Here is a 25,494-nt window from a genome sequence, read left to right on the forward strand (position 1 = left end):
GTACATAACGATTACAAGAGAATTGCATTTTTACAAGTTCTTTGCGATAGGAAAGATATATCGAAAATGCTTATGCGCCATATCTTTGCGATAGAATTATTTACTACTAACAAAGAACGGCGAAATTTCGCGTCGTAAAGTTTAAGCATTAATATTATGATTAACGGATTTCTTAAGATTGCGAAATAAATTGTTGTTAATGTTCGTAAGTAATATTGTGGAAAATGAGACTATATGCGGAAATAAATTGTATAATAATGTATAACGTGTTGAAGAAATGAATTTTCTCATCAGATCCCTGAGCGATTCGGCATCCAATGTGAAAAAATGAAAATTTCTGAAAGTAAATAGATGAAATAGAATAATTTGATGGCGTTCAAATGTGCGCGGGTGACTGTGATTGGTGTAGTGAACGGAACGAACGTCAGATGGCGATGGTGGCGCGCACATCCGCAGAATGAAAAAAGACAGCTGGAAGTGTAACATCACACATCGATTCGACGGTCGTGCGAGGTTGAAAAACTTGTCCGTTTCCGCGTTGGTTACGGCTCGAGGAAATATTCTCGGTGAATAAACAGTAATATCGGGCGTGCGAGATTGAATGGAGACGCGTGTGGTGCGGTGTAGATAGTGACCGTTCCGCGGACAGATGTACCGATGCAAAACGTGACTGTTGGTTATGCGGTGGTTTCTGTCACGAACAGCAGCCCTCGTTCAACCCCCATCTCACGACTCTCGTAGCGACGAAGGAGGGAAGCTCTGCATGATACTGGCGTCAAAGTGGTCACTGCATTGCGGTGAGTCAGAAACCAATAGTCTTTTCCATTCCTTTTCAAAATCTCGAGCAAAGAGCAGAGGTTTCTCCATCGACTAATACCGATCCCCGTCGTGTCGGAGTTCGTTACCCTTTTCGCGAACAGCGCGATTTTCATTTTTCACCTTCGATTCAATTTCCTTCTTCTCTTTCGATCTGCCTTCGTCGCGTTCTTTCTATTCGAGAGGAAATAGAGTTGATAGAGGATAGGCGATCGAACATCGGAGAGAAACGTGAACGCGCACGCTTTCGAGAAGGCTCGTTTCCGGTGATTTTCCTCTCGGAAGGACACAGGAGGATAACGTGGGAACGAGCATGCTATTGGATTTGCCTCTAGGCATATCTATGTACGTACGTATCACGTACGACGCTCTCTCGATTGGCAACTTTCAGGAATTCCATTAAAAACATCTCCGAGTCGACGGTGGCTAATTTTCCAAGCGAAATCGCGTGCCGCATTCATTAGGAAGTGCAATTAAATTCCCATCCCTCGGTGGTTTCCCGTCCAACTTTCGGACACGTACGCGTGGATGAAATATTTGCGTGCGCACGCAGAGCCACACGTAAACCTCGAAGGTGTCGACGAATCGTTGACACGAACTGTGAATCGTATTGACGATTGCGATACGAACTCTCGTTCTTGCTCGATCTATCCTCGCCAAAGAATCACCGAATTAACGTGCTTTAATAATGGAAATTCGTGTCGATGCTCTCTTGCACAGCGTGCTTTTCACGACCAATCAACAATTCTATCAGCAGTGAAATCAACAATTTCGTCGATAATTGTTTGCACAACATGCAAGTAAAGAATAAATACCGCTAGAATGTATGTAGACGCTTTTCGCGTGTTGAGTCAATTTGTACGAGTGGTGCGTTGAACTCGCGTCATCGCGTGTCGCGTTCCCTCTGCTGAGGATGCCTGTCATCGATTCGGAAAATTTCAAGGTGAATACATACGTACCTGCTAGCTTTTCCTTACGATTCGCAGCAGATCGTTCGAATTTTCGTACGTTCAGCTTTTGACATAGCATCGAAAGTGGTGATTGTGCGAAAGAAAATCGGTGTGATAAAAGTTTGAACGGCAGCTTTTTATTATGTTGTAAATACCATAAAAGCAACCGCGACGAATAGAAGTGAAATGGAAAAGTGAAAATTCGGCTTCATTCTTTATTGCGCGAAAGAAAATAGAAAGAATTGGATAAATTCGTCTGAATTGGAATGTCGTGTAGCGACGATTAGTGAGTTGTTGGAATTCTGTCAGCTATTATATCTGTTGGAGTCGTGTAACGCTAATGCAGGCTACGTGCTCGGCTGGTACAAAAGCGCCGTCTCCTTGGTTCATCGGGGCGCAAGCTGACACGAGCGTGGTCGTTACCCGGCGATTGTTCTCCTGGCATCCTCCGGAATATTTATCAACCCGCCACTATGGGAACAGTCGTATCCGTGGAACAGCAGCAGCATCTTTGATAATGGGAACGCGATGCAGGGTCGTGTATTGATTTTGCCCGTAAGACGGGGGAGGGCGGTGCATACCATTTTCAACCGATGTGCCAATGAAGATTAATGGAAAAACGCGTGCATCGGCTTCTCCAATGTCGCTTATCTCCTTCTACCGTTCTACCTTCTCGGAGGACATCTACTTTTCTTCTATTAGGAGGAAAGATTGGTGGGATCCTATCTATGTAGCTAAATAAATTCTCGGTTCGTCATACTTTTCATTCATTTCTTTCAATTCACGGCCTAATCGCTTTGCCGGCAATCGCGCGTTCATTTTCGAGTCGCTGCGCTGTCTTCGTCACCTCGAAGAAGAAGCGACTCGTTTCTCAGGATTTCGATGCGAAGGTGATGCGCTAACGCGATTACGCTAAATGCCTTGTAAGCGTCGCGCATGTAGGTATGTGTGTATCCTTTGCTCGTGAACGTGCACGGGAACGCGGTTTAAAGTGAATTCAACGATTCTACTCTGCGTGCTTTCGTTGAATTAACAGGGAGCTGTATCTGGTTTTGAAGTTTTGCCGCGTAACTGAGGGAAACACGTGTCATCCGATTCCCTTGGCAGTTACACCCTCTTGCGATAATTGTATAGGTACGTAACTTCGCTGCTCTTTGCTCGCGCTACCACTTTCACGTAATCTCGGACAGAAAAACAGGTCAATGGATAGTCAGTTCTGTAGAAATTGTCGCGTCGATCAATTTGTTAAGAGAACCTGCTTTCGAGAGGCGATGGATGAGCAAAGCAGTTTTGCATATTTTTTCCCGAGGTAGGCAGGAGGGGGTATGTGCACATTCGCACATTCGTATGGGTTTTTCTATCGTAGGTATACCATACGTAACTCGATAAGGTAACTTCCATTACGTGGAAACTTAGAAATGGTCGTTCTCATTGAAATCTTATGGTACAGTCGAGCTGTACAAGTTTTCCGCTCGGCCACCATTTCTTTTCTCTCGTTCCGTTTCACTTTGGCCCTTGCAATAGTCGAGGTTCTTCGCCGATACGTTTACCGGTCAATCGTTATCGACTTTCCTTTTGCACGGTTCCCTTTGTGTGTTGCGTTCTCGCATCAGTGATTCACCATCGCTACGGCACGATAACAATATTTTGTCGACCGATAACGCGATCTTCCCAGACAAAGGGGAGCGGATGACGGAGGAGGAGGGAGGGGGCGACCACCTCAAACCGTTTGTTCTCGCTCTCCTCCTCGCAGGGTTGTTCCGTGTTTCTTCGACGTTTCGTTCGTCGAGTTTAAAGGGATAAAATACCGTTCGGCTTCTTTTTCTTTTCTTTTTTTTTTTTCCTCGACTCGATCAGATTATCGTTTCGATTCTGCCGTTCTTTCTTTTCACACACGGCCAAACACATTTCAGATTTCGAAATGCGCGATTTCGTCGCGTCGCTGATCTCGTAAACGTTTGTCCACGTTTCTTTTCTCCCATCAGTAGCATACTTTTCATATTTGTGTTTTCTACCGACGCGTGTCGAGCGGCGGTCGCATTGAGAAAACGAAGGAAACGCATAAATGTGTTGTCTTGACATGGAAAAAGCGATGCGTTCGTGAACGCGTAATGAGAAGGATTTATGTCCTGTATGTATGTATGTATGTATGTATGTATGTATGTATGTATGTATGTATACCGGCAAGTATCATGTGGTGAAAGGACTATGATTTGTATAAAAAAAATGTTATCGCAATAATAACAGTTTTTCGTCCATAAAAAGCAGCTTCTATTCAGATCCGAAAAGGGTTGGCGCGATTCGTGAAACTCCAGCAAATCCGTTAACCGGCTACCGGATAACATTCTTTTTGTCGCTAGAAAAACTTTGTTCGCTAGAAGCTGAACGAAAGAGAAGCATATCGATCAAAGTAGGTTCTTCAAGGGTGGCAAGGGATGGATAGATGTCGTTTTCGTTGCAGCCGATCGTTGCTTAGTTGCGCGATCGATAAAACAGCTTCTCGTCTTTTCGCCAGCCTTGCTGCTCGATCCAGTCACAGTCCACTCGAAATTAATCTACATACTTATTTCAATACGACGCGTCTAGTGTTTTGCTTTTGTCTTCCCGTATCTTTTGCCTTTCACCGATTGTCCAGGGAAAAAATTGAAAGCGACGTTAGGCGGCAGCGGGATACTAACGTACAGAGTGTGACGCGTCTAGGCGCGATCGAATTTGTTGGAGGGGGATCGAGTCGTTGAGAGATTTGCGCGTGCAAAGCAACGTCTCGTCTCGCGATATATTACTCGGTGGCAAGGTAGACGCGTGTACATAGCTTATCAAAGGAGTGGTGAGGTCTCTGTAGAAAATAGATGCAATTCCAAGGGCGTACCGAGCGTTCCGCTCGCGCTTAGTTCCGCGATCTTCCGCCATGGGTACATATATGTCCACGTGCATACATAGGCCAAACCTAATATCGTGTTTTGACCTCACCCTCACCTTCGCCCCGGCTATTTCCCTCCGTCCCTCTGACGGCGTGCTCGTCGGTCTCATCCATTTCATCCCATCGTCTCTGTCTCGCTTTTGTGCTTGAATGGGACGGCAGCGCAGCGGCAGCGCAGCGGCAGCGCAGCGGCAGCCACCGACTACCCAAGTTTGATGTTTACCGGCTGCGGTGGTGCGTAGCGTACACATTCGCGTATGCACAGGCACAAAGTGTTAAAAAGCTCGTGTAACCGCAATGCGGATATCTCGTATGCCTATCGTCGCGCGTGTATAGATCGCGATGAGGTCGCCCTCGTTGATTCAATAGTCGTCCGCTTGTTTTCTTCCAATCGCTGCTCGCGACCGATCGAACTCTGCGAACCACCCCATGCTCTAACAGCTTTCGATCCGTATCTACGTGCCGAGCATGCTTTCCAGCTTGCGCTATCTCTTTCTGCCTATATTAATTGCCTATATTAATTGCCTATATTAATTCCCTATATTAATTTAAATGACCGAGACAAGCGTGCATTGTGTCGGAAAGCCGAAGGCGCTTGCCGAGACGGTTGCGTCCAATTCTTTTCCAAACAATCGAAACACATTCCCGAAGCGTTCGACGAGCATTCGTTATAGCAAATCTATCTTTTTGGCCGAACAATCGAAACGTTTCCCACGAGATGCGTTTTAACGTTATTCGCCAGCGATGTTCCTCGATTCGTCGGAAATCGAGCTGTCAGGTCGGTAATGTATATACTTTTCCACGAGTATTACGGGCTGCTTTTCTTCGTCCGCTTCATTCCCCCTCTACTCTCTTTCGTCGTTTCTGCTGACTTCCATTATCGTTGCATGACAAGAATTCCGCGGAAAATAGGAGTTTGATTGGGACAGAGGGAATTTCAATCGGAATCCTAGGTCCGTGTTACCGGCTACAACCACGACGAGGACGACTTTGCTCGCAAATAACGTTTGCCTCTTCGCGTAGGAACCAACTTACGACCACGAAACTTTGTATGGGTTGCTTCGAGGGAGGGGAAGGGAGGGGAAGGGAGGGGAAGGGAGGGGATGGGAGGAAGAGAGACAGAAACGGAAACAGTGGCCAGAAGATTGTGACGGTTGCTATACGCATGAAACAAACGGCGTACATGCAAAGCATCGAAGGCCTCTCCGAAGCGTTTTCAAGAAAGCTGAAGAATATGCATAATGCGGAACTATTGCGCGGACGGAAGCTCCGCTGCTGGTTCTTACGATTCAACTTGCTCGTAAATAAGTACTGTGAATTACTGTTGAGAGGAGGGGGGGTTTGTTGCGTGCGTTACACAATTGCCATTCGCGCACTATCTATCGTAGTTTCCCCCGAAACGATAAAAGCACGTTCAACCGCGAAACATCGTAGATATTTACGACGGTGAGATACTGCGAGTAATTGCAAATATTCCAGATAGTCTAGAACGTTGCATTATTCCAAGGCTTCGAAAGCATCGATTCACCGAATCCCGAAAGAAGGTAGATAGGAATGGGGAGCAGTGCGGTGGTTTCGTCGATAGACGTGAGCTAGAACAAGTTTGGAAAAGTCGCTCTAAAGAATCTGTAGGTAGAGGAAGAAGCGAAATGCATGCTAGAAAGGCGCGACACGAAGAGAAACGAAAAGTCACGGTCCCGGTAACAGGATTTATCGCGTTGGTAGATCGTGCATCACGATATCGGCGAATTTACAGCTCGTTCCCGTACACCGGCTAAAAATCGATGAAGAGCTTCGCCGGAGAATATTGGAAGAGACTTTCGACCGAGAATACCAAATGATTTTCACTCTAGCAACTGGGATCTTTCTCGAGAAATATTTTGGCTATCGTCTGCAGATAATGTACGTAATGCCTATGGGAAACTCCAATACGGCCTACGCATTTCAAATTCGATATCGATGATCAGTAGAGAAAGAAACGCAAAGAGAACTGCAAATGACAAGACTATCGAAAATTATAGAAAATGACGATTTTTCCGTAGGTAAGAGAAAAAAGAAACGAAGAGAGAAAGCTATAGGCGGGGGAAGATAGAAAAGGGGGGCGAATGGGTACATATCGAGCATTTCCATAGAAACCGTAGACCGACCGATTTCGTCGATATTTCCCCCCTTTTCGTTTCCCCCTTTTCGAATTCCGTATCTCCCCCCTCGTCTTTTGCAATGATCCGTGGTAGGGCTGAGGAGGGAGTGGTCGCGTCTCTGTACTTTCGGACGTGGCTTAATCACCGTGAAGGCTTCCCTACCGTACTCCCGGTGAACGAGAAAGGATCAGGTCTTTATCTCGAGCGGCACACGTTGCGTCGCCGCCAGGATTATTCTGCATCCATTCAGCAGCCGCGTCGTTAATTTCGCCCATAGAATTACGGCAGCTCGGCTTCCAAACGCGATATCGAGCCAAAAACCGTGTTCGCGTGTTTTCTCCTCTTTCCTTTCTCCGCCTCTCCGCCTCTCCGCCTCTCCGCGTCGCGTCGCTCGATACATACCATGATATTTCGCTAATACGGTTCAATCATTCAGTTTCTTTAACGCTCTTAACTTTTTGCTCGGAGGATTTGTCTAGCATAGCACTTATTCTTTCGTACGATTAACGAGGTTTCCGCGGCGATAATTCGATCGACCAAGGTCGATCCACCTTTGACTTGATATTTGCATATAAAGCAGTCCGTTCTACTTCTATAGGTACATATTAAGATTTACGTATGTGTTTATGTATATTGTACGCAATGAATTTCCACAGCAGCGATTACGTACGGTTGACCCACATGTACGTGTGCTAGTTTGTACTTCGCTTCTGGTTCGGTACTTCATAAATACGTTGCCTATAACCATAAAATTCTAACCGGCCGATTACGGTTATGGCTTTATTCTCCTCCTACATAACGATCGCCGTGTAAGCAGGCTTCCAATAAAATCTGTTCGATCGTGTATTTGCACTGCCCCCGATCTTTCGCCGTCCCTAAAGGGCGTTGATGTCGCACAGAAATTGCACTTGCTTCGAACGCGAAACGGGAATGAGTCACGCGAAGAAGAATCAGGAGGGAGCAATTGTTCCAGACTTTCTACCTAAATATTTCTCTCTTTACTTACCACGCCACTCTTTCAAATGTTCAACATTCGATTCTACCTGTACCGTACCATTCAATTTGATACGTTCTTCCGATATCGTTAAACGAATTATCCCGAAGGGACGGCACGCTTTTAAAAGGAAATCTGAATGTTGTGTAACCTAGGTACATAGGTACGTCGAAACCTATTCACCTCGATGCGTTTCCTCTCCTTGAGCACGTAGACGTAATATATTCCGCTCTTCCGACCGCGTACTCTTTTGCGCGAACGCTCTCTGTAATTATGTATCTTCTGCCCCTTGCGCGACGAGCTGCTGCCTCACCGTCAACGAGTCAGAGGAAGCTGCGCGTGTGCGTGTCCCTAACAGTGTATTTATCGTTTCCGGATGCGCCTAGTTTCCGACACTAGTGTGCTTTCTCGTCCATGTTGCTACTCGCTTCCACGCTTCTTCCTTACGCTTTACTGCTTTTACTACCGCTTCCATACGGCTTCGTATTGAAGGATCATCTGAAAAGGAAGGATCTCTTTGAAAATTAGTCATTTTTTCTTTTCTATACGCTACCACGGAACACTTGTGTAGGCATTTCTTATTTTAGAGCAACGTGTTCCTGCTAACCTACACGAAAATCATACATATGTTTAAGAAACGATCAAATTAAATACGCCTTGCCTCGCCTCACCTAACCTTTCCCTTGCCTCCCCATTTTTCTTATCTTTCTACTTAACATTGTATAATGTAATCTCTGCTCCTTATCCATTCCATCAGCTATTTCGTGCTAACGCTAAAGCTCGGAGACTTATCTACTCGAGTGTACAGCTTCATGAAAAAAAAAAAAAAGAAGAAGAGGAACAAATGACCTTATCTTCGACTTCGATTTTGCTATTTTTTCCTCTTCACTGTCAGGCACTGTCAACACGTGCCTTTTTTCGACTTTTTTCCTCTATCAGTTGGCGTTAGGCAAAGTAGTTGGTGTGCAGAGAAATAGCCAAAGCGCCTAGCCCGACGTGGCATATCTTCGGTGCCTCGATTTTACGAGCATAAGCATACTGTGAAGCGTAAAGCGAATGAGCTCACGTGCTTCTCGAGGACACACGTGTCTACATTTGAACGCAGGAAGTGACTAAAAATAGTTTAGGTTGAACTGTAAGTTAAAGCTGTAAGTTAAAGCATGGAGGGTTCCTGGGTTCGAAAAATTGTATGATCCTTTTTTTCCGTGAATACTTAGACGTGAACGGGACACCTTGTCCCCTAGTATGCTATTTCGTGTCACGAAACACGAGAACCGACCTACCACGCTGCCGGAAAGATTTGCACAGCCAGACACGGTATACGACAACCTCCGGTCGCGTACGTTTTTGCCCGTGACTGCAGCTTTCGCTGCTTGAATGCATAGGTAACGAATGAGGTGTATTCACGCGAAAAAGATTTCATGCAGATTCGCTGTTATTTCTAGTCTTGTCCATGGTGTACGTCTCTACGCGATTTGCTGCATCCACAACCTGAGCGCAAACGCTTCTGTACCTTGGTAAGAACTGAATCTTAAGATATCCGCAACATTCAGTGTCCTTCCAGATTCCTGGAAGCTTCCTTCGATTCCTTCCACCGATTCCTTCCACCGGACAGGTTGCTCGCGAAGTTAGCGTTGATCGAGTCATAATACGCATTCACATAAATCCATCCGATGAATGTTGGCTAGGCCGAGAAGCATCCTTCGGTTAATAGATTCGTATGTTTATGGACTACCTCTATCTATATATGTATATATATATGTACATGCTCGCTGGGTCGTGTTATGTCACGTGCAATTTATTCGCGTCGCCAGTGTGTGCGCGCGCGGGCGCCTCGTTGTCGAGACGTCTCCCGTTCTTTGTCGCACGGGATACCAAACTCTATCTTATCCAGTTGGCAGGCTTTCCGTCCGTCGAACCAGCAGTCGTTTCAACGAATTCGTAAGATGCGTGACAATTTTTTTCCTTCTGCGCACGATAAAAGTGTGCAAAAGAAACTACAACTTTTCAGATTTCATTTCTTATGCTCACTATTATTCTATAGAAATGCATAACATATTCAGCCTGTTTTATCCGACGAAATACATAAAGACTATAGACAATTGAAAGTAAAAGGTAAAAAGTACAAAGTTGCTTAAATTTCCAATAGTAATGCGCCGCGTAATGCGCCGCGTAATGCGCCGCGTATCATTCATCTGGGTTTTCTATCGAACGAAAAATTACCGCCGTGTAATTAACCCTTCCATCGCGTCGACCCGATGTACTGGCCACGTTTAATTTCACTAATTATACGTGACCAGTAGGGATTAGCTCCCTGTCAGAGCCAACAGCTACGTCATTATGCGATATCGTTCGGAACTAAAAGGATTAAAATCGGGTAACGGAGGTAAAGATAGATATTAAGCCTGGAAAATACTAGACGCGCGCAGCTCGATAGAGCATCACTCGCAAAAGACATTGAAAAGGTTCGAAAGAGTTAAGCAGCGGGCAAAAATTAGACAGAAAGTTCGATGTGACCGATAGGCCGTGCATTGAATGAGGGCGCAATGCATGGTTCCGTTACTCGAGTGCATCGCACAGATGCAGAGCTGCTGCGCATCGTGCCTCCCGCAACAACCTGCTCTCTCCCCCTCCCTCTTCGGTCTTCCTTCATCGAGCGAGAGGACCGTCGTTCGTGTTTCCATCCTCGATGCTTGGTGAAAACCGAAACGCCTTTGCTTCTTCTCCTTCGACGCCACAATCCCCTCACCCATGAGATCTCTTCGTCGAATGCTTCTGGAAGCGTTCTCGATATGTGTCATGCCCTCCCAGATCAGAATTTTCAAATATTCAACGGTGTGAAACGCGTTCATTTTTATTCTCCCTTTCCTTCATACTGTCCGATCATTTTGAATGCCCTGTCTCTCCCAACTCTACACCTTTTTAATCAAACGTTTTCGAATTGCTCAGAACCGTAATGTTGCCTATATGTATTGTAACATTGACATAGGTCTTGAATAACTTGCGCACAGTCGATATTCGATTTTTCAAATAGAATTGAGAGTTTTGGCAACGCGCCAGTTTCTCCGGAGGTGGATTACAATTTTTAAATATTCAACATCCTTCCGCCTGTATTAGGATATACGAGAGCAGTCGATGTCAGCTACATACCCGATACTACGATATATCGAAACGATATTTCGATCGTTGATCACATATCGCATTATTCTCAATTGCTATTCAGAATGTATAGATAAATTTCGTTTTTTCAAGATCTCTTTGATAAAAATCTACAGCGACGATTTTACTGTGTAATCTGTATATGTAGGTACCTCCATACCTACGCATCGCAGGATGACTTGTTTAGATCTTTTGCGATATGAATATCAAAATTTCGCTTACTGACGTTGACATATCTATTCGTATTTTTTCTCGGTGAAAATAATTGGATAATGGGATTTACGGTGAGGCACACGAGTGGTCAAGTGGCGTTGATCTGCCACACTGCGTCACATTCGTCCTGTTTGAAAGTTTGCCTAGCAGAATAGTCGAAAGGGCATTTGAAATTCAAAGAAACTTGTTCGAATGTTACAGCATGGGATTACATTTTTAAATATTCAACGATTCGTCGTTGCATCGTTAAAATACGACGCCTTGTCTCAGTTTTCGATAGTCACGTGCGTCATATCCTGGCACGGATATCCGCGGAATACGAAATCGCGCGTAACTATAACGTAGAATGGGAAGGGCCGATTGCTCCGATGAGTAGCGACGTTTCTTCAAAATATTTCTCGTCGAAATGGAAAGACGGATTGGTTGAACGACCGATTGGTCGTTATACCCTTTTCTGTGTCGGTTCTTCAAGGGAAGGAGAAGTTTTGGCCGCGGGTGGCAAGTAACTTTATTGAAAAGTATCTGGCTAAGCCCTGAAGAACAAAAGTACATATAGTTCTCGTGCGCGGTTCTACTGTCTGCTTTACACCCTTTCTTCCTTCTTCTAGCCTGTCTCTCACTTTCCTCTTCGTTCATGTTCCTACAGCAGCGGGTCTCTCGGTCGCTCTGCCCTAGTCTGAAACGGAATATTGCCTTTTCGTCGTCGTGCAAGCAAAATCCTTTCCTCCCGCTCGAACACTCGCTGGAAATTGACTCTGCTTATATCGGCTTACCGGCGGCTTTGCAGCCTCTTGGCCTGCGTTTCCTTTCTCTTCCTCGTCGTTCCGTGCAGTATGTACTTACACTTCTCTTCGTTCTCTGCATCTCCGTTTCTCTCTCACCGTCTTGCTCCTCTTGCGGTTCTCACTTTTCGTTCCATCGGGCCGCGCCTACCGTCTGTCGTCGTCTCGTATCTTCTTTCGTAGAAACGGCGCGGCGTGGCGCGGCGTGGCGCGACGCGACGTCGACGTCTGGCGATCACGAGGTCGAACCGCACCGCCCAAACCACCGTGGAATCAATCGCGTTCAACATTTTTATTCCTTCTCCAATGAATAATTCATATTCGAGGAATTTTCATCGTTCCACGTTTCCGCGCGGATCCTCGCGCGAGCCTTATGACTCATAAGAATCGGAGCGTCACGCATACGCTGCCTTATGCACTTTTCGTATCCTCTTTTAATATCCTTTACACTTTACACTCTTTTAACTCATATGTTGTCTCGTGTTCCCATTCAAACTTCTATTTTCTTTCGAGTCGTAATAGTCTCGTGCTCGTAGACGTATCAACGGTGAGTGGTTCTTTCCAGGACCAATTCGAATCGAGGAATTTCATCACAGAAAATTTCATAAAAATTCGTTTGACCCTTCGGAGAGAAAGCCACTCTTCTTCCTACCCTGTGATGACTGTAAAATGTGCTGCTTTACAGTCTAACGCGTTGCAGATGCATCAGGATTTTCTCGCCGCTGGTTTTTCTCGCAGCACTCGAGGCGTGTTTCCAGCTAATTCGAGCGAAGTGCTTCGAAGGTTCGTAAATAGCCGTAGAAACACAGCGATCGCGAAGGAACGAGAGAGAGGAGAACAAGAGGAAAGGGTGGCGAGTGAAAGAGTAAGGGTGGGTGTCTCGGTTAACTTCTCATACGTTTAAGAAACTTTTCTACTATTTCCACCTTCTTCCACCATTGTGCTATCGTCGTGACTAGCAGCATTTTTCCTGACACGAAGATGGAAGACGACTCGAATTTTGTTTAAATAAACTACGAAAGAAAGTTTCGATTGCTGCGGGGAAATCGCTGAAACAACTCAGCCATCGCGCGTCTGCATTTTTTAATTTAACTTACTCCTTCTTTTTTCTGTGCGTAAACAGATATTAATATTTGTTGTCTCATTATCAAAGGAAGGTATAATTATTTCTAACGATCTATCACCTTTCTGGTTAAGCGTTGCTCAATTTTCCAAATGTTTCCCCGAATATGTTGTCATAAATTCAGTCGATTCTGTTATGTGTGAAGTGATATTTCAAAATTTCTTTCGCCACTTTGCGTTTCGCTGTTTACTAGATGAACGGAAATAGACTGAAAAGTTGACGTGAAATGAAAAAGGGACAACATAGGTACATACTAGCGTGCTATTGAGTATAAAATCCTCAGATGAAATTTTCAAATTGTTACTTTGCACGTTACAGAGAAATTGGGCACGACCAAAATATCAATACTATACGTACAGTATGCGTATACACGCGTATCTGTACCTGTGCATACGTCGATTTTCAACCCTATCAGTTTGTCACCGATGATCGTCCATTGTTTCCGCAAAATGTGCGTCTGCGTTCTACTTTTCCCCTTCCACCTACTTGATCGATCTAATCGAAGTTTCACACCTCGTCCAAGCTTTTATTTCCTGCAGATAGATCGATAGAAATCTTGATGTATCCGTGAATTCGCTACACGCGTCCCTCCTATATGTAGAATCTGTAAGCTGTAACTCGTGCAAGCTGCGAGTAGCGCAAACTTGTTTACAAGCGTAAATCGTGGCCACCCTTCTGTATGCTCTACAGTTTTATTTTTATCAATAGTTTATGTACGAAAGAGGGGAGAAAGAGAGAGAGAGAGAGACAGATAGTATTTTTATTCGCTTCCTTTCAGCAAAAGGGATCAAAAGGGATCAAAAGGAACGCGCTCGATAGATTTCTAAAGGTATTTTTATAAATTACAGATAAAGGTATAATTAAGAAATATTTCGGAATTGCGGTGAAGAATTAGGGGTGACTTATCATCCTCTTTTGTTAATTGAAACATTTTGCCATTCCCTTTTTATTGTTCCAATATTTCCTTCTTTCCTCTCTTTCTTTCCCTCGACGTTGCTTCGAAGACATCTGAAAGTCACTAGGACAAATCGATATTCGGGTCTGCGAATCGATCGAATTTCGATTTTGTTGTTAGAGATGGCAGCCTGGTTACTAGAAAAGAAGGTTCATAAATCAATGAAATCTGCTCGTAGTCGAGCTGCGAGGACGAGTCGTAATTTCGGCAGATCTTGGAGCGAGAGGACAAAAAAGGGGAGTACCAGGCGGGATCCGAAGACGCGCGAGAATCGAGTTACTGCCGTCGGAAATGATTTATATTCCGCGGATTCGAGGAGCTTCCTTAACCCATTTCTCGGAATTTTAAGGCGTGCGCTTTTCCCCCTCTCGGCAAGTACCTACGTCTCGACCTGCTGGCTCTTCCTCTTCGACCGCGCCTCACCAGCTATGTTCATTCCTCTCCTCCCCTCTTTTAGTCTTTCGTCGATCTTTTCTTGTCTCCCTATCTCTCCATCTCTCTTGAAACTCTTCGAGAAGTTCCCCGTGCGTTACACGTTTCCGCGAGCGGAAATTGTCCTGTCTCGCAAATCATGCTCTCGTTCTCCTCTCCAACTCTCTCCTATAGCCTCCCTTGCTTTTCTCGCCTTTCTCGCCTTTCTCGCCTTTCTCGCCTTTCTCGCCTTTCTCGCCTTTCTCGCCTTTCTCGCTCGCGCGTCGTGATTGTTGTGCGTTACGAACACGCGCGAAGTTTTGCACGGACATATCTTGGGCACGAATGCGGGGCCATTCATGTAGTACCACTCGGGAGAAAGCTTTCCATTCTTTGCTTGCCAGCGGCAGCGCTGTTTTTATGGATTTCACGCGGCCCGCCTAGCTCGTTACTGTGTCGCAACTCCCGCCTAAGAATTCTCTTTCACTACCACCAGAATAGATCGCTTTATTTCACTTAAGGTAATTAAGTCTTCAATTGCCTCGTTTCTCACCGTATGACGCGACGCGATGTCTACTTAGCGATTACAATTCTCTAAGCGAATACGTCAACTGTTCTGGTACAGATATATTGTTCGCTATAAAATGTCCGATATATACCACTTTCGTACCTTTTCGAAGAAGGTACTTTTCGAAAGTCGAAAAAAGGAAATGAAAAAAGGTAAAAAATGGGAAAGGTAAAAAAATGAGACAAGACCATAAATGACCAGTTTGCAATAAATTAAACAGTTTTGTTTTCACAAAGGTTTTTGCTTTCGTTTGATCAGCACACGCGAATACGCTAGCGTGTGCTTGACGCAGAGATACACTAATTAAGACGCTTTGAATGAATCGTTAGGTAACGAGCCGCTACCTTTCTGGGTCAAAGCTGTTTGAGTTTTTAAATCGGAGTTTGGCGCAAATGATACGGATTCTAGCGAAACGGAGCTTTCCTCTTCTCCAAAATCCCGGAAAGACTTTGCGTTTCGTAATCCGTAATGGAGAGGCGCTCCTCGTCAGTTTAGTTTTCCTTAAAAATTTCAAACGGAAACAGCACTTATCGTCGTAAGAAGGTTTAGGAACTGTTGAGGAACTGTAAAAGTTGATCAATTACGTAGACGGTAAGTTGGAAAAATATTCAATAATTGAAATATCGTATAACGAGGAAAAATTTGTAGATGTATTTACATGATGAGAAAAAAAATCTCGAGACTTGAGTAGACTCCGATTAAATGTTTCGTCGAGTGGTTAGGTCGAAAGAATAGATTTTCGGTCTCCTCGTGTTCCGCTTTTCAGGCCGGGTATTCCCCAATTCTATCGTCGTCGTATACGAATTCCGTTTCAATGGTCTAACAACCATCCGGAAAACGTTTTTTCTGCGCAACCTTTTCCTCTCCACCCCCCTCCATTTTTTAAGCCGGTATTCAACGACGGTAGGTCGATGGTATATGCGGACTCGGCTTAAATGGCCTAACCAGTTTCACCCAGAAAATGTTTTTCATGTAACGGCGCGGCGGAAGTTGGACTTCCGCGGACTTAATTGGGTTTTGTTCCACCCCCTTCGATCGACTCTGCTAGCTGCTACTGCTGCTGCGACTTTCGCCCTCTCTCACCCTTCCCGTCTAACACCAGAGCAACGTATCCACGTTTTCCACGCGTTTTCCATCGAGATTTTTCCCGTTGTTCGGCTATCGATCCTCTTTCGTCCCTTTCTCTCCACTCTGTAACCCTTCTTTTTTTCAGAGATTGATATACATATACTGCTGATTCTTTTCGACAGTTCTATCGAAAATCGACTGAAGAAAGTCGAACACAGGGGAAAACTTGACAGGTCTTTATTTATTCAACTTTTATTTCGTATAGGGGTAACATCGAGCAAGACAAACGTCAGCCTAAATAGAATCGTCGCCCTTGTAGGCCGGTATTCTGAGAGAATATCTAGCAACCTCGAAATTCTCCATCCTTGGAAGAGGCTCTTCAAAGAACGTCTTTCCTTCTACATTGGCTTTGATCGTTCTTGTATACGATGCGTAGCTTTTGAGCAAGTAGCTACCATAAAGAATAAAAGCTTCTTCGATCCTATAAAGTGGGCTTCGCTTTTCACGATTCGTCAGCGAATTAGCCAACGTCGTCGAACGTGTCGGTGAAGTGATGCTTTTCAGAAATGTCATTCAAGATATCATTAAAATGAGCCTGTGTTTGAACTTTTATAGGTTAATACATATCGAGGTATAGAATTGTTTCGTATGTACTTAGCTATTTCCCGATGAACTGAAATGTACCCGTAATCAACCGGTATAGGTTGCGTTTCTTTTTCTTCACGAGCTATTCGTGGTTGGTAGAATATGAGAGCTATTGCGTTCTCGTAGGTATGTACTTTTAATGCGGCAAATTAATGAACCCCGTTAACGTCGCGCGTCCTCGAAGCAGTGATCGTTCACGCATACGGATAACCGTGTAGGAAATCCTTCGAACATCTAGCGATGCTCGCGAACTAACACCATTATCGCACCGACCAGCTAACTCTGCAGACAAATAATTTAAACGCAGCTTGATTGCACCGAATAACGTTTTTCCAGCCGCGCGGCATATACCGCGGTGAAAATACCGATGGAAATCATCCGCGTGTAGAAGCGTCGATGGAGGCCTTTATTAAATAAACACAGCCGTTTTGATGTTGCCCAACGGCTGGTCATCCTTTTGCGAATATGCGCGAAACTTGATGTGCGCGGCGAACGTAACGAGATGATCGTTAACCACGCGTTTATTACGTTCTCTCAGCAGCAGCGCGCAAATAAAGCGTACCGAAAGCTGAAATCCGCGTCAATGCAAACGAATGTCTGGTTGAAATTCAGGTCAAGAAATATTATTCGAATGACTTGTTAAAACTTATAGCGGCGCAACTCGTTAAGTTAGTTCAATGTTCATATAATTTCGTTATCGCGCGAAGAGCCAAAAAATGATTGCGAATCGATCGAATAACGTCAAGTCCCCTACTAAACTCTGCCCCCTAGGCGAACCTTGTGCCAATAGTTAGTTGACTTGAGAAAGGAAATAAATAATAAAAATGATGGAAGATTCGCTATTTTTGTTTTTCTCGTTGCAGATTGGTGGCGCTGTAGTAGCGTCGACGAGACACTGACGACAACGGGACGTTCGAGGACGGCGAGGACGGCGAGGACGGCGAGGACGGCGAGGACGGCGGTCTGATCGTCCTGCGAGGGTGCTGGGGTTCAAAATCGGTGCTTGCCCGGTGTCTCTTCTGTATCTCCCCTTTTTCCGCATCCACGTGTGCAAGAAGCGTAGACGGCCGTGCAACCACGCACACGCGGCGCGAACAACTGAGAGGGGGAGAGAGAGAGAGAGAGAGAGAGAGAGAGAGAGAGAGAGAGAGAGAGAGAGAGAGAGAGAGAAAGGGAACCGAGCGAACCGCTATCGACGCGGTTGCGCGTATCCTTCGAGTGGGGAATCGTGGAACGTGGTGGGGGGAGGGCGCGTGTCACCTGTCGTTGCGCTGCGCTGCGCGAGTCCAGCGCGAAGCTAGTGTGACGCTGACCGTCCTTGCTTACGTGTCGGTTTCTTGTGTTTCCATTTTAATTCGCTCCACGGTGAATCCGGAGAGAGAGAGAGAGAAAGAGAGACCGATCAGTGTTTATACGTGCACTTAGTGTTTCCTAGTGCCCTTTTACTCCTTCCCTTCCCTTTCTCTCTCTCACTCTGTGTGTGTGTGTGCGTGCGTGCGTGCGTGCGTGCGTGCGTGCGTGCGTGCGTGCTTGTGTGTCTCATCTCCTTCCTTTCCTCTCTCTCTCTCTCTTTCTCTCTCTTTGTCAAAAGCACACACACGCGCGCGCGCGCTTTCTCTCTCTCTCTCTCTCTCTCTCTCTCTCTCTCTCTCTCCCCTCCCCCTCTCCACCCTCGTCCTCGTCCTTCTTGTTCGTGATTTCTTCCTCGCCTTTTATCCTTCGTCGTTGTTCATTGTAGCCGATTTTCGGGTTCGTAGAGACGCGTGCGAATTCGCCGCGTTTCCTATCTGTGAATGTGCCCGACCAGGAAGACGATCGTTCAGGAGAAATCATGCGTGAGCAGGATCAGAGGACAACGGCTGCGACAACGAGGAGGAATACGCTGCACGTGACTGCGGCACCCTCGCATCTTTTGCTGCAGTGAGTGGAGAGAGAAAGGGAGGGAAAGGAGAGTGATAGAAACACGTTCTTTCTCCTTCCGTTGTTGTACGAAAGTCGAAAGCTGTGCTCGTCAGGAAATAAAAAGTGCGAGTGATTGGTGCGGTATTGGTGAGTTAAGTACGGAGGTTCTATTTTGCGTGATACCCACGGAGGAAGCTACGAATCCTGGCACGTTTTCGGCTCCGTTTATACCATCCGAGAGAAGATGAGGCGTACCGTCTTGGAAACGAGGATGCACCCTGTGCTATCCTGCTGGTGCCTCGTCGTCACGGTTGCTTTCGCCTTCGCAGCCTGGCAGGAAAACATCAGGCCGAAGATGTACGTTCAACTCGGTAAGTAAACCTGTTCACTCGCCCTTGCCGTTTATTATCGTTTATGTTAGCTAGATATATACAGGCCTACGAGTTTCGTAGAAACGACATTTTCGGGACAGAAAGGAATGAACTTTCACCGAACATGATAGTGTACACATTTGTTTGAAGTTCGCGTTTCACGGTCTTTATACTTTTGAAACGGAGTAGACGACGAAACCGTGACGATAGTAAACACAATCTCATTGCATAGATCATAGATCGCTGTGAATTTTGTCCAGGTTTTTGTTATTTCCCAATAGCGATAGGAAGAGAAGGGTGGTAGGGCGAGACGCATGGCAGGAATTGAAATTACACGAAGCACGTGTTATTAATACGCCACTGGTATTGCGGCAACGCCACTGTTTTGCTCACTGAACCAGAATTTCTGCTAATTCTACAGCAGGGAAAACTACGCCGCAGAACCGAAATTGTAATCACTGTGAGATGCATATTGCCGCTATGGGAAGGGCATTGCGGCGCGGTGCAGCGCGGCGCAGCGCGGCGCGGCAGTGGTGGTGGTGACTCGGCCTCGCTGACACAACATTTTCCACGGCTGTTTGTTGCGATTCCACGGCCGGCTGCTTCTTATTTTTCTCGTTTATGCTTCGATAGGTACGACACTACTATCGTCGGTCAATTATCTACCAATTATATCCTCTCTACGCTATTCTTGGACGATCATTATTGTAGTCTGTTTCTGAACATTTACAGAGTGAAAATATTTGAAAAATTATACAATCTAGAAAGGTAAAGAAATGTAGCTGGTCTGTTTGCATCTATAAGTACAAGGGAAATAAATAAGAATAAGATTGACGAAACGCGCGTAGTTACATATAGGTACATGTTTTTAAAGAATTAGTTCTTGGACTAAGCAGTTTCGTAAATTTCTCTGCTACTCATACTTTTATTGAGTAGCAGATTTCCGGATCGTTGGCTTCGAAACGTAAAAACTATCGCCGTGCCGCGCTGCGTCGCGATATTTCAACGGTCGTGGGTTGCTGCGAATCGCTTGTCCGTCGAGTGGCATCGACGATTGGTCGTGTGGTAGCTCCCATTAAAAAAAAAAGCACAATTCTCCCCTTTCTATCTGCTGCCCTCTCACCCAAACTGTGAAATATTTGCGCACCTTTCGAACGTCGTAAATCAAGGGTTTGGATACTCTATCGGGGATAGAACGTTTAAAAATCGAAACCGGGGCGCCGAACGAAACGCGCTCCTGTTCGAATAGAGTATCAACGTATTGGCTGCAGTACTGCATAGGCGCATCTACGTGTTAGTTTGACTTTTCCACTGATTAGTACCGTGCAAGGTCTACGGGTCAATAAAGATTCGCGATAAAAAATTGCAAATGAAGAGAGCAGCGGATTGGTCGGAAATACAATAAGAATAAGAAAATAAATGGAATGTGGATAGAGATGACGTAACGAGAAGCTTTGACCCTTAATGCCTCGTTTACGCATCTACGCAAATGCGTTATTAAAAGACACGGTGGTTCCGATCCGCTGTTGATAATAGCACCGGTTATGAGTTCATTACTGCATCGCAGTCGAATGGGAGCATCGGATTGGAACATGGGCTGTAGCGGCCAGTTAATCCATATTACGGTAACTTTATCTGGTAACAAGGAATACCGCAGCGGACCAATCACAGCGCGGCTCCCAACCTATGCGAGGGGATACATTATGATTAGTTTCAGCATACCGTGTTCGCGACCCGGCGCGTATAACCTGACCTCGGTCTAACCGCTGGCTAAAATTACTGGGAATCGTGTCAATTGACTTCGTGCTTGAGAACCGTGAACCGTAATTCCAGTTTCGCAGCTTTGAAAAAAGGAGAGGAAGACAGTAACGCGATTCAGTTTCGCTGTAGGCGAATAGATAGGTTATACTTAGACTTCTATACATGGATAATATCTATACGTATCGACGTAGTCGGCGCAATAAAGAAAGGCGCGCGTAAAATCTCTTTTGCTATTTCTTTCGTACAGCAAAGATTTCTCGTGATCCTCGTGGATGGAGATCGTGAGACGCAGCCGTGAATTAATGTCGGACAACTGACGAGGTGCAGGAGCACGCGAGTTCGGGAATGATTGATTCGATACGAGACGACGCGACGAGGGTCGGCCCTTTTCCAGATTTCTCTTTGAGGATCGTTGACGTGTATATACCTACCACCCCCGCATTTTTTGTAAGCCTCAAGTGTGTACTCGACGATAGAATAAGTAGCATACTGGTACTGCCGAGGGGTTCATAAATCTTTTGTCGAGAAGATTCCCCTTGCTAGGCTCGATACAGGGAAGCGAAAGGTCAAAAGCAGTGGCTGCCGGAAGCGAACCGAGTGGTTTCTTCGTTGCGAGAACTACACGTACAAGTGTCTTTTTATTGTGGTTGTTGATTCAACTTTATGCACGTTTCCGTCACCGCGCCGCGCAGCTCCGCGCAGCTCCGCGCAGCTCCGCGCAGCTCCGCGATACTTGGATAAAGCTTTTCTCACACCATTTATGATTATTCGTTTGGTAATATCTATTCCCGCTCCCCTCAAGAAGTTTGGGATACCATGATTTTATTATCGACGAGAAACTTGCTCCGATATTGAAATATCGATTCGTGTCGCAAAGGCCGTTCGTCTAAAAAAATCCGCAATCTAATTGAAGCATTTGTGTGATTTTTTCATGAATGTAAGTGAAATAAACACGAGGGTGATTGTAAGAGGGAAGACAACGAAGCAAACATTAATGACATTAACAAATTTTTTTACCTATTTAAGATCGCATTAATGGTTGCGAGACAAAATTGGTAATGTCGTGAGATTACGTGAAAGGTGACTCGTGCCTTTAACCTACAGATTAAAATATCATGTTTGAGAGATGAGAACATCGATAACGAGGTTCAAGGCGAAAAATAGGGAAGGGAGAAGAGGTTAACGAGATACTCGTTCGTTCTTTTCCTCTGGCGCTTTGGATCATCGTGGCTCGATAAAGTGGTAGGGTAACGCGCGAAGTCGTTTATATGCTTTCTCGAAGGCATCTTCCACGTCATTGGATCGAATGATAAAATGGAACGACATCGTAGGTCGTCCGATGATCTCTTCTCGACAAAGTTAACCGACCTGATGCTTACGATTTTTCCACTTCTTTTCATTCCTCACCCATTTCTCTGTTACTTCTTTTCTTTCCATTCAATTACCGTCTCTGGATCGCATTGGCCCATCATTCTTCCATCCTTTGTTCTTGGTTGTTGGCCATCGTTCGTGCGTCGCGTCGCGAGCCGATCTTTTCCTCCTCGATGCGGCCTGTACAGAAATTGGTTTATCGGCGGACAAAGTATGAATAATTCAAACCGAACGATTCACACAGTCCAATCAATTCGAATCCGAAAGCAACGCAGTAGCAACTCCATCGTGGTTGGGGGAGACGTTCCCTGGGACACGCTGAAACGAAAAGGGCCATTAGTCTACAGCTATACCGTGGTGCGTTCAGCCAATCAAATTCAACCATCCTCCAAGTACGCGTACGTAAATAGAACAATAGGCTAGGGAAATGAAAGAGCTTCTTTAAATCGCGGCGTCGAATGGAATTATCGAGTCGAGAAGAGGTAACACGATCTCGTGTATCGTGGTTTGGTACACAGTTGCAGCCTACGCTCGCATTCGCTCGACAAGCTGCGTCACACCACATCGCGCGTCTATTTTGTTCGCGTTGACACGCGTGGCAGAGGCGTGCGCTATACGCGCAACCTGCCGTCTCGTCAGTCGAATACCAGACATCGTCGCTATCACCAGCTTCCGGCAGCATCGCGAAACCGCTGCACCTTAGTATTAGTAGTCTTGCTGGGTTGTAACTTACGCCAATCCGTTGCAATTTGCGGTTTAATCGAGCGTATCTGCTGGATCAATACGAGTGGCTCGTCCTCCTCCCGCTTCGCCTTCTTTCTCTTTCTATCGTGATTCCAAACTTTGACTTTCTGTCTACTTCGTTCGTTCGTGCTTTTTCTTCTCCTCTTACCGCCAGTCTCTCTCCCCTCTCTCTCCCCTCTCTCTCCCCTCTCTCTCCCCTCTCACTCCCTGTTTCTCTGTTTGAGTCGACCCTCTTTCAGTCTTTTCCCGAGTATCGTCAAGATCTTTAAAAGCTTTCCCTTGGCTGCTCGGAGAAGTTTGCATGGAATTACGATTATCATCTTTTCGATGGAACGTTTCCGGTGTTGCAATGCATTTGTTCGCACGATGAAATCGGAAGAGGATAGAATAAATTGATTGTTTCTCATTTGAAAATCAGGCGAGAGTAACGCGTCGGTGCACAAGTCAGGGAGAAGCGCAAGAGGCAGAAGAACGGCGTGGGATATTTTTTCGATTATTTCGGTATATACACAACCTTAATAACTTCTCCTTTAAATTATAATTTTCGATTAGTTTTTCATCTCTTAGCTGTTAAATACGATTACGATTTTATGCGAATCATTAACGAATGTCTTCCATTAAGCTAAGAAAAGAGCCTCCCTGTCCTTTTCTATGAATGACAGTCTTGAATTTTCATAGAAAATTTCGAATGCGTATTTTGTTAATTAACTTGGACAGAATTCGACACCGTCGTTAGCCTGTTTGTAGTAGATCGAAGAAGCTGCTCAGACCTCCGATTCGGCTGAGAGTGCCGTGAAAATAATTACGACGATCGTCGACGGTCGGTGATGAATAACCGTAATACCGTGGCATTTTACCGTGGCTTTGTTTCATGGCTGTGTAATATCGTGGCCAGTGGAACGTGCCGTCGGATGAAACGTGGAAATCCATTACTCGTATACCTTTCGTGTACCGTAAAAAAGGAATGTCTTTTTACCGATTAGAAACAGACTGTCTCCTTCCGTTTATCGTATTCGGTCAGCACATCTTCCCCCGCGTTGCGAATATGGCTACTTCGTTCCTTTTTTCTTTATAAAAACATTACTTGGCCATTAATATTTTAAAAGATGCATTTAAAAATCACTACTCACGAGTACGAAGTACATTTGTACTTAGTTGACCGATCACCCCTTTAACCAGCCAGGATTTCTCGTCTCGAGTTGCGAATCAGAAGCTTTTCAATCGGTCGTCGCGTCGCGTCGCGTCGCGTCGCGTCGGTACGTACGACTGGCATCCTGGCAGATCGATCGTTCTTTCTTCGTCTCTCTTCCGTTCTACAGGACGATGCGTCAGTCATGAGATAGCGGAAGGCTAAGGGAAGGAATGGTAGGGACAAATGGAGGGTGTCCGGAGGGTACTTCGACTCGGGAACCGTGGCTCTCGGAAACGACTGCCCCCCCTCGTCCCTTTTCTTCCCCGTCTTTTCATCCTGTCTTTCTTCTTTCGATTCTGACGCCTCGCTTGCTCTTTCTCCATCACAGAGCTTCTTCCTAATATCATAGCTTAAGATGTTCGATACATGTACGATCGACCATCCGTGTTCACCCTGCAGACTGGCAGAGACATTGCTGCCAGCCATGGAAAGAAAGGTGAAAAGAAGCAGCGCTAAGTAATGAGAGGGAAAAACTGATGGGGACAGGTCAGAGACATCGAAATAGTTGATCTAGTTCTGATCTGAAATAGAATGGAACAAGTTTTTCTTCTCTAAAGAACAATCATATTTGTGCTCATAAGTATGACAATTTGGAGTAAAACTAACCGAAACTGAAAAACTGTAAGATTGGACTGCAAACGAGACAATAGGTATAATTCTGCCGATACGAGTATTTACTTGCACATGTGGAAAATCTTGAAAATAGCTTTCTTTCGGCAGAGAGAGAGTAAGAAAATGCTTTATTGACCGAGCATTAGGGGGTGCGAGAAGTTTTTCATTATTGCAGTAGGTACAGTTAGAGAATTTCGGTACGATGTCATTGAACCTGGCCGTGCAAACATTTAAGTCGTTTCTAGAGAGGACACGGCCGCTCAGACACAGATAGTACGTTAAAGAAAGTGAAGGAAAGAGCAAAGTGATGGAAACGAGTGCGACAGCCATGAAGCGGAAGATAGGAAGATAGGAAGAGAGGAAGAGAGGAAGAGAGGAAGAGAGTGAGAAAAGAGTTAGGGGTGAGTGATAGAGGAGGTGGTTGGAGGTAGGGGAGAGAACAAAGGAGCAAGAGAGAGAAATTGGTGGCTGCATCATATATCCCTTGTGGTGGTCGAGTGCGCTTGCTGCGCTTGCTGCGCTTGTGGTAGTCGTCGTGGGGAGGGGGTGGCAACCACGTGACCGACTACGGACGCCATGTTAGGTACGGGGGGTGCCGGTTTTGCACGAAGTCGCACGAAGTCGCACGAAGTCGCACGAAGTCGCACGAAGTCGCACGAAGTCGCACGAAGTTGCACGAAGTTGGAGTCGCCATGTGGTCCTCGCGGGTTCACCCGATCAATACCTCGCCGGCTGCAAGAACAGCCAACAGAGCACGAAGTTATGCACGCGCGGTGTCAATGATACCGACAACGAG

At 45.6% G+C, this 25,494-nt stretch overlaps 1 protein-coding gene and 1 long non-coding RNA gene across 4 annotated transcripts in view; both read left to right on the plus strand.

The window, feature by feature from the left end:
* The first annotated feature begins 576 nt into the window (after positions 1 to 576).
* Positions 577 to 17,740, plus strand: LOC143186396 (uncharacterized). The gene is made up of 2 exons (XR_013003043.1): positions 577 to 797; positions 17,609 to 17,740. It is a non-coding gene; the product is annotated as an uncharacterized LOC143186396 (long non-coding RNA).
* A 682-nt stretch (positions 17,741 to 18,422) lies between these two features.
* The window catches only part of Sema1a (semaphorin 1a), a 66,099-nt gene continuing 59,027 nt past the window's right edge, over positions 18,423 to 25,494 (plus strand). For all 3 annotated transcript variants that reach the window (XM_076390067.1, XM_076390070.1, XM_076390069.1), the window contains exon 1: positions 18,423 to 19,018. In XM_076390067.1, coding sequence (XP_076246182.1) covers positions 18,892 to 19,018 — 127 coding nt within the window. In that variant the 5' untranslated portion in view covers positions 18,423 to 18,891. The remainder of the gene's footprint in view (positions 19,019 to 25,494) is intronic.

Source organism: Calliopsis andreniformis, chromosome 12 (assembly GCF_051401765.1).
Source record: "Calliopsis andreniformis isolate RMS-2024a chromosome 12, iyCalAndr_principal, whole genome shotgun sequence".
NCBI classification, from domain to species: Eukaryota; Metazoa; Arthropoda; class Insecta; order Hymenoptera; family Andrenidae; genus Calliopsis; species Calliopsis andreniformis.